General features: G+C 41.9%; 1 protein-coding gene across 1 annotated transcript in view; it reads left to right on the forward strand.

Moving 5' to 3' along the window:
- The window catches only part of LOC138962982 (uncharacterized), a 10,087-nt gene extending 1,800 nt beyond the window's left edge, over positions 1–8,287 (forward strand). Inside the window, exons 3-13 of the mRNA XM_070334953.1 lie at positions 350–509; positions 1,296–1,466; positions 2,572–2,663; positions 3,003–3,229; positions 3,609–3,859; positions 4,360–4,585; positions 5,141–5,230; positions 5,451–5,662; positions 5,979–6,179; positions 7,081–7,252; positions 7,622–8,287. Of these exons, the coding sequence (XP_070191054.1) occupies positions 350–509; positions 1,296–1,466; positions 2,572–2,663; positions 3,003–3,229; positions 3,609–3,859; positions 4,360–4,585; positions 5,141–5,230; positions 5,451–5,662; positions 5,979–6,179; positions 7,081–7,252; positions 7,622–7,737 (1,918 nt within the window). The 3' untranslated portion in view covers positions 7,738–8,287. The remainder of the gene's footprint in view (positions 1–349; positions 510–1,295; positions 1,467–2,571; positions 2,664–3,002; positions 3,230–3,608; positions 3,860–4,359; positions 4,586–5,140; positions 5,231–5,450; positions 5,663–5,978; positions 6,180–7,080; positions 7,253–7,621) is intronic.
- Positions 8,288–10,104: the final 1,817 nt, after the last annotated feature.

Here is a 10,104-nt window from a genome sequence, read left to right on the forward strand (position 1 = left end):
TAGTTGTAGCTGTTCTGATTTTTTCTCTCAATTAACGAGAGGAACGTAGCTTCAGTGAATTCGTTGTTCGAAATATTGTGTTTTCTGTTCAACTGTATGGACACTATTTCACATGCAATACATCTGTTTGTTGAATACCTTGAGGGATCAAGATGCCTTTCTAGCGCTTTAGTTGGTTTGATAATAAACTGTCCCATCACAAATATTTACATTCGAACGCTTTCGCCTGGTATTTTTGAAGGAGTATTCTAAAAAAAAAAAAAGAGTAGAGTTCACACAAATTCTCGAGGCAAGCTCTGTATTACAGCGGAACGCTAAAGCTATATCTAGCCTTGCATTTACTTCACAGTTATGACCTGTTGTTCCGGGTGGCCGAAGCGACAGGGGTGGAAGTGAGAGGAAAACACAACGACTTCGTCAAACAGGGAAACTACGGGTTTCACACGGGTGCCTCCTGCTTCTCCCCCGTCATCAACATCATGAGGGACTCCAGATGGGGAAGGAACCAGGTAAGATTTTCTTAAGTCTGGTACCTACCACAGAAAAATGACTTTCATTTGTGGAAAATTATTTGATACTGTACCGCCCTGATATGGCCCTTCGTGGTCGGCTGGGCGTTAAGCAAACAAACAAACAAACAATTTGATACTGTTGACGGAGCGTCGTGTGTGTATATTTCGTTCCAGCGCATTAAATGAGTTGGATGCACACAACTACAACAACAACAACAGCATTAACAACAACAACAACAACAACAACAACAACAACAACAACAACAACAACACCACCACACACACACACACACGCATGCACGCACGCACACACACACACACACACACACATACCTAAAGTGTGGATGGTTACCTAAGAGGCGGCACTGGGTGTAGTGCCTTTCTAGTGCACTTGCACTACAACAGCACTGGGTGCAGTACTCGCTCCGGCATCGAAGAATTTTGCACTAAAAAATGCACAAAATTTGACCTATTTCGTCGCCTATAGAGGACGGAAAGAATGTCATTTTGAACATTGTTATGACATTCTTTCCGTCAAAAAAGTCAATTTAACGGTGTTAAATGAAGCGACCATCCACACAATTAGGTTGTCATCCAGAGTTTAGGTTGCCATCCACGTGCGGATGGTTGCCTTATGGTGATTTAGGCAACCAAACCTGTGGAAACGGGGGTACACATACACTGACACACACACATACACACACACACACACACACACACACACACACACAGACACACACACACACACATAATTTTCATTCTGCTCGCGTGTTTACATGTCAGGAAACGTACGGCGAAGACCCTTACCTGTCCGGCATCTATGCTACGGCATATGTGAAAGGTCTCCAAGGTAACGACCCTCGCTACGTCCGTGCCAGCGCTGGATGCAAACACTTTGATGTTCACGGTGGACCTGAAAAAATTCCGGCCAACAGAGCCTCTTTTGATGCTGAAGTAAGTTGTTTTTACAGGGTGAAAAATAATAAAGCAATAAAAATGAAAATAAAAACGTACACATCTGTTGGCCGAAGTACTTCATATTTGACATTGCACAAAATTTAGACCAGTCTTGCATAAGCTGAAGTTAATGTACACCACACATGAAGTAAATCGGTGATCAGACGTAGAAATAAATAGCATTTGTGTTGGTTGCATTTGTTAGGTTGAAAATGTCAACGCAATTGTAGGGTTAGTGTTCTTCAAGTTTTCAATCGATTTTTACAACGCTTCGAAAAAAAAACAAATGTGCACTGTGCTCACTCGTAGAATACAATTAGAAAAGACAAATGATATCGTCCATGAGTCAAACAAGTAAAACCTTTGATGTAATCCACAATAGATGACCTGTGCGGGTGTCAACATGGGACAACTGCAACTGCAGACTTGAACACAAACCGAAATTCAACGGCCTACTTTTTTTGTGAATAGTCGGATTTGTTTATAAATAATTTTGTCACTGACACCGTTGGCAAAATGCCAAATAACTTGAACAAAAATGTCCACTCTGCGCAGACAAGAAACACTGCTGTTCAATGTTGGTAAGTGCAAATGCCCTTAGTGTGCTAAAAGCCTGCCCATAACAGTGACGGTTAATACTATCGTTCACGCGGGGAGAGATTCTGTAAATCAAGCGTGTGGCTGGAATATGGAAAAAGATGCACTTGTGTTGCATATCTCAACTGCAAACGTTGATACGTTTTTTGGGGGTTTTTTCAACAATTTTTTTATTCAGGCAAGCACAGATTTATAATGACACATTCAAAAGCATTTTCACTGATAAGTCACAGCAATGACAAAGCTGAACACTCATGTGATATTCAGTTACTTCGTACATTTTCAGAGCACGTCCCGAAAATCAGAGGAATACATTGACTATTGTAATAATGTACATCACTCGTCTTTATCCAACCGTTACTAGCTGTTGATACGGAATCTATTTTTTTAATCAACTGAGTCTGTTTAATTAAAACTATACTTTCTACCTTTTGAATAACGTGATCTGTTCTTGTTTGGCTTTTTTTTTATCGGTGAATATGTAACACAAAGAATGTCTTCCCAGGTATCGGAGGAGGACTGGAGAATGACACACCTGCCTGCTTTCAAGAGATGTGTGGAGGCTGGCACCTACAACCTGATGTGCAGCTATAACAGGTGCGTCGTGAATGCGGTTTGGCAAAACGTGTTCAAACAATTAAATCATTTACACATGCTCACTTTGAAGGTATATTTCTCAGAAACGATAGTGAATAATTGAAAAGGTTAAATAGTCATGAACATATAAAGCATAACATTAATTTTGAACATATTTTTTATGGGTAGTTCCAAATTATAATTTGGGGGGAAAATTTAGGTAGTAGTGCCCCCTTCAGAAATTGAATTTTGTTGTTGTATCATGGCCACAACTTTCTGCGAACTATGATTCGGCTGTTTGAAAAGAATTGCCACTCAATATGTCTGTGTACTTTGATTGATTTAACATTGTTTCTGTAGAATCAATGGTGTGCCATCGTGCGCCAACAAGAAGCTACTGACGGACATCACACGAGGAGAGTGGGGCTTCAAAGGTTACGTCATCAGTGACGAAGGCGCCATCGAAAACATCATCTACCAGCACCACTACCTCAACAACAGCGTCGACACCGTGGCTGCCTGCGTCAATGCTGGCTGTAACCTGGAGCTGTCTGGAAATTTGAAAACGCCTGTCTACTTTTCTTTGGGTGAGCATGCATACTTATCCTAATCGTTTTAATGTTTTGATTTTTAACTCATCCGAATTGTACCTGACTCTGAGAAAGTAAACGGAATTCTTGTCCTCTTTGTATTTTATTTTAAATATTATGTCGGCTTTGGTTTCGCCGGACTCAATCAGGCCATGCTGTACTTTGGGTATTTTTATCTGAAAATGCTTGCTATTGTTTGTTATAGTTATCCTGTTATGATGACTGGAGGTCAAATAGTTTATCGAGTCACGATTACATTTGCTGCATGTTATTGTGTCTGGATGAACTTGTTACATCACGCCTTAGCTCTGTTTACCGATACCGAACACTCAAAAGATGTAAATGAATTATGGTGGTGTTTTTTATTTACAACAAGTTGACGCGGTGAAACAAGGAAAGGTCACAGAGGACAAAGTACGGGAGAGTGTCCGACCATTGTTCTACACCAGAATGAGGCTGGGCGAGTTTGACCCACCGGAAATGAACCCCTACAGCAAACTGAGCTCGGCGGAAGTGGAGACTGCTGAACACAAGGCCCTGGCTGTGGAGGCAGCCATGAAATCCTTCGTCCTGCTCAAGAACAACGGGATTCTGCCTCTGAAGGGGAAGCCATATAGCAAAATCGGAGTAAGCGTAAACATAAAACATTCAAGTGTTCCTCAGTTAGTTCAAGTTTCAAAAATAATTGAACTAAGGAGACCTTAACAGTGCATGAGCTGCATTGTTGAACTGATACGCTTGACTTTGTATTAAATTCTCTCTTCCCAAGCTAGAAGCTGGACCGTCAGAAATGTGTTCGATTTTATTTCTAAAATACAGGCACATAACTTGGTCATGTTCTTAGCTTGAAATATTTTGTTAAAAACTTAGTTCTGGCAAGTCTGAACTGCGGCGTATGCTCTTTTTTTGTGGATCTTGTATTACATATTTGTGCAACTCAAAATGAATCCGTCTGACGTTTTCAACGATCAACATGCAGAGACAGCTTATCTATCTATCTATCTATGTATCTAACTATCTGTCTATTTATCTATCTATTCATCTATCTATCTATCTATTCATCTATCTATCTATCTAACCATCCACCTATCTATCTAACTTTCAACATCATGTCACATAATGTCCAGGTGGTTGGTCCCTTTGCCAACACTACCCAGATTATCGGAGATTACAGCCCTATCGCGCCGAACAGCGTCAAGACCACGGCGCTACAGGCACTGACCACTCTCGCACAGAACGTCCAGTTTGCCCAAGGCTGTGACCAGGTCAGCGCCAAGTGTGTCCAGTATGACTCTCAGTCGGTCATCAAGGCAGTGGCCGGCACCGATGTCAACTTCGTCCTTCTTGGAACTGGTATGTAGCAGTAGAATCAGAAAATGTAATGCGTCAATCACCAAACGAAAAGAGAATAAAGCATGGGAAAAGCGACCAAAAGGCTATTGCCAAAGAAATATGCTTGTGTATCTAGCACTTACTCTGTACATCTACCGGCACGGTTGGCCTAGTTGTAAGGCGTCGAGCGTCCGCCCCGTGACCGGGAGGTCGTGGGTTCGAACCCCGGCCGGGTCATACCTAAGACTTTAAAATTGGCAATCTAGTGGCTGCTCCGCCTGGCGTCTGGCATTATTGGGGTTAGTGCTAGGACTGGTTGGTCCGGTGTCAGAATAATGTGACTGGGTGAGACATGAAGCCTGTGCTGCGACTTCTGTCTTGTGTGTGGCGCACGTTAAATGTCACAGCAGCACCGCCCTGATATGGCCCTTCGTGGTCGGCTGGGCGTTAAGCAAACAAACAAACAAACAAACAAAATACTCTGTACATAATTATTATTGATCGAAAAGTAACTTTTTGCCATTGATGTTTTGCTTTTCTTTGTGAATCGTAAGGTTGGAACTGTTTAAATTTCAGGCACAATCAGCGAGGCTGAGGGTAACGACAGACCTGACACTGAGCTGCCTGGACAACAGAGGCAACTTTTGCAAGATGTTCTGGCTAACAGTAAGTTTGTCATCAACTGTACTGGTGTGAATTTTAATTTTAAAATAAAAGTCTAACTTAATCCAAACCCACGCCACGAAAAGCAGCACAGAAACAATTACATGCTTAGAAACCAAGCAGGCAATGCACACAATTTTCTCTTCAAGGAGTCTAGTATCAATGTTTAAGTACTGTTTAAAACAGTTTAAAAAGTTAGTATAATCGTTCGTTTTTGTTTTAGCCAAAAATACGCCCGTAGTGGTGTTGCTGTTCAACGCCGGTCCTGTCAACATCTCCTTCGCTGACCAGGATCCCCGTGTAGCGGCCATCTTGGAATGTTTCTTCCCCGCCCAGGCCACAGGCGAGGCTATAGGTCACGTGTTGCTGAATGATGTCACAGGCGCGGTGCCTGCTGGGAGACTGCCGTACACATGGCCAATGCTGGCGTCACAGGTTAGACGCTGACGATCTTTGCTGTGGCTCAGAGTTTGTGTTATACGGCATGTCCTTTGCAGCTTCAATGTTTACATGAGAATGCTGCAGTAGCGGGATAACTAACCAACCAATCTCTACGGTTCCTGTATTTGGTGTCTTGGATCTTTGTTTTCATATTTTTGTACACCAGGAAGTAGGTTCTAAACACTAACTTCTCCAGATGTAGGATCTTCTTCTTTCGTCATTCAATGATTCCAAGTGCTGGATGTAATATCGTTTGTCAGATTTTTTCTGAGCTCAGATGTCTTTTGGTTCATTTCATATTTACTTGCAGCTTCCTCCCATGGTGAACTACTCGATGGAAGGCAGGACGTACCGCTACTTTGAGGGGGAGCCGCTCTACCCTTTTGGCTACGGACTGTCCTACACCACGTTTCAATATTCTGACCTGTCTTACACGAGCGCCATCAGCGCTGGTCAGCCTCTGTCCGTGTCCCTCACGGTGACCAACACTGGGTCGCTGGATGCCGATGAGGTGAATGATTTGCTTAGTGGTGTGGGTATAATACGGCTCCTGTTTCTTACTTACTAAGGCCCTTTGCCCCCAGCAGAGGAAATGCCATTGATGGCGTTTATCCATCGCACTCTGCTCTGGGCTGTTCTTTCCGCTTCTGTCCAGCTGTTGCCTTGCCTCTTCAGTTCTGCCTCTGTGTCACGCCTCCAGCTGTTTCTTGGCCTTCCTCTCTTTCTTTTCCCCTGCGGGTTTCACGCCAGAGCCTTGCGGGTGATGCTGAATGTTGGTTTTGTAAAAGTGTATCCAATCAAGCCCCACTTGCTCCTCACGCTTCCCGCCCTTTGCCACAGCTCTTCATTTTCACATTGTGACTGTCCACCTGATCTTAAATACGCGGTCCTTTTGCTACGAAAAAAATCAAGAACTCTTGTGAGACGCACGTAATATCCGTACTACATCTTAAAGATAAAAAAAAATGAACAAAGGGAATTGAAAACGATAATTTGTATTGCATTTTATCTAAATAACAAAGTGACTGTGGTGAGATAAGCGAAAATTCGTATTATTTTGCTGTCCTTGTATCGGTGAGTACAGAATTATTTTGTTTTTCAACTTTGCAATTCATCGTCTTTCCGTGTGTATATTTATTGCGGGTTGGGAAAATATTTGAACTTGTCTGCTGTTCCATAGCTAAAGTGCATAAAACTACTTTTGATTGAATTGGCTCTGAACTAGAGTGCTTTACACATATTGTATACCTTTTCAAAATGTCAACGTGATTGTAATGTGTGTATATAAACTGTACTCATCATTTGGATGAAACCAGATTAAACGAAGCCACCGTGCATCCTGTTTTTGCCCTTCCGAATAGACTCAAACATTTCAGTATATAGTTCCTCACATATCATTGTTACTGGTGCAGGTTGTACAAGTTTACATCCAATGGAAAGATGCGTCACTTCCGGCCCCCAAGATTCAACTGGCCTGGTTCAACCGTGTGACGATAGCAGCAGGCCAAAAATCACAACTTTCTTTTGAAGTTGAAGCCAGGACCATGGCACTCTGGATCAACGATGGCTGGTTTGTCAAACCAGGTGTGTACGTAGACAGGTGTGGGCTATGATTTGTGTGTGTGTGTGTGTGTGTGTGTGTGTGTGTGTGTGTGTGTGTGTGTGTGTGTGTGTGTGTGTGTGTGTACGTGTGTGTGTGTGTGTACTTATTATATGCTGGTACGAGAACCAATGTCATTTCTACCGAATAGTTGCGATTAATACACTGCAATTAAAACATTAAAAGCGGTCTCTTTCTGACAATACTGATGTGTCAGGCCTTTTTTAGTTCAACTTCCAACAACAAACAACCTGCTATAGAGTAATCAAGCTATTGACGTTTCTTCTGAACTGGTGTGCGTTTTTATTGGCGAAAAAGAACAATTTCAGTAATATCTGTTACCTTTTTTACAGGAACGATGGAGATATTCGCTGGAGGCCAACAGCCGAATGTGAAGCGTACGGTGCCTAGCAACGTTCTGACTGGTGCCTTCACCATCACTGGAACCAAATATTTGGGTCGATACTGAAGATAGCGACGATGCACATAACGAGCCTAAAGTACTTTGGTTTTCTTTTGATTTCACCTCGTCAAAAATGTATGTTCTTTTTTGTACTTCTGTTTTTGCCTTTGAGTTAATTCCCTTTTAGTTTTATGTTACTGAATCAAACCGTTTGTGTCAATGGATTTTTTCCTCGCCTTCTATCTTTCTGTCTCTGTCTGTCTCTCTCTGTTTGTCTCTCTGTCTCTGTCTCCGTATCTCGCTCTCACTGCCTCGCTCTCTGTTTGTCCGTCTGTCTGTCTGTCTGTGTCGATCTCTCCTTTCCTTTCTATTTCTAGTGTCTTGTACAATGCCTGGAAGTCGACAAGCCTTGTTTTTTCGTACACTGCAATACATAAATGTGTAATTTATATGAATGTGTTACTTGTAATGTTCATGTTGAATGGGTTACTAACGGTGCTTAAAAACAATGTTTGATGAGGCTTGAATACATGTTCTGTAAACAAAGAAAGTCTTCCATGATTTGCATGTATTGTTTGTGAAATAAATCTACTTGTAAAAGTTTTTAAAAACTCTGTATCATTTGATGTTGCGCGATTTCTTCTTCTGAAATACAGACATGAAGTCAACAATACAGACCACGCACACACGCAAACACACACACACACACACACACACACACACACACACACACACACACACACACACATACACACACACACACACACACACACACACACAAACTAACACAACACACACACACACACAAACACACACACACACACATACTAACACGTACAAACACTCACACTTACACACGCACGCACGCGCACACACAAACACTTACACACACACACACACACACACACACACACACACACACACACACACACACACACACACACACACACACACACATTTAGAAATGAGATTTAGGTTGTATGTTAAAGTAGTTATGGAAAATAAATTTTTAAAAACACAAGTCACGTTACGCGAAATTACTATATTTAGTCAATCTGTCGAACTCACAAAATGAAATTGAACGCACTGCATTTTTTTCACCAAGACAATAAATCATAGCTTCGTCGATTCCCCGCGGCAAGGATATCGACGACACTTTCACGTGAAAAACGAAATAAAATTGTCAAGCCAGGTTAGCGCGGCAGCGATTGTGCTTGACAGAAAAACGCGCTTTCCTCTATTCCTTTTAAACTTTTGTGAGCTTGTTTTGAATCCAAGAATAACATATTTATTTGTCATCATTTTCACGACTTTTCATTCATAACAAGCTGGGGAACAAACAAAACTAATCGAGGTGGTGAAATGGATTTGAGCTTTCGGGTGAAACGTGGATTGTCATAGTGAAAGCCAATGAGGCTGATTATTTGATGTGAGGAACCATCGCTGCTTTGGATTCGTGTTTCCAAGGACACAGATTGTAAACATATTTACTCTCAAAAACCCAATCAATGTTAATAATTATCGCGGCGACTCATGGTCAATTTGCAATTTATCTCTGCAAACGTAAAATGCACAACGAAAAGTAAAAAAGCATTTAAAAGAATAGGAATATGCCAAAAACTTACTGAACTCGCAAATATGATGGCAGCTCTGTACATTTTCAGACTGGAAGAAAAGCGACGAACAAGTTACGTTTGACGTCGCAGACAAGTATGACGTGTTATCTCGAACTTCTGACGCGCTAATTTGGGGCCCTGAATTGCATTCTAATAATGACGTTCAGAATAGGGATCCCGTGTATTATTGTGCGTACTTTTGCTCATCAAAAATGATGACAAAAACGATGTTTGGTGGCTTGTTGTCAGACCAGCTTTTTTTGTTGGTCTGAGGGGGGGGGGGGGGGGCATATCTTTCGGTTTCATCTTTATCGACAAAGGCCGAGGGCCGAGGTGGATAAAGATGAACACCGAAGGCGATATGCTCCCCGAGGAGTTATAATTAAGGCACTAGTAGGTCTGTACATAAGTTGATCTGGAAAATCAAAACAATAAATATCCACCTTTAACAAGTCAAGTCAAGTCAAGTCAAGTCAAGTATTTTATTGTTTTGGGCCTATCAGGCGCTGCTGGGATTCGAACCCCGAACCTTCCATACAGAAGACCGACGTCTTAACAACTTGACCATTGCGCCTGTCTTACATAAAATAGGAACGTTCCCTCCACATGGACACATACTACACAATCAACACATTGACCACTTGCTGTGTTGAGCTGGAATTCTTTGATGATTTCTTAAAAACCCGCCAGTGGCTTTTATAGAAATCAGACGGTTCAAGTTTGGTATGTGACCAAGTGGAGGGATAAAATTATCTCACGTAAAAGCATGAGAAGATCTGAGATGGTGAGCCGAAATTTGTTCAATAGAAGGACTGTG

The sequence above is a fragment of the Littorina saxatilis genome, linkage group LG3, assembly GCF_037325665.1.
Source record: "Littorina saxatilis isolate snail1 linkage group LG3, US_GU_Lsax_2.0, whole genome shotgun sequence".
In the NCBI taxonomy this organism is placed as follows: Eukaryota; Metazoa; Mollusca; class Gastropoda; order Littorinimorpha; family Littorinidae; genus Littorina; species Littorina saxatilis.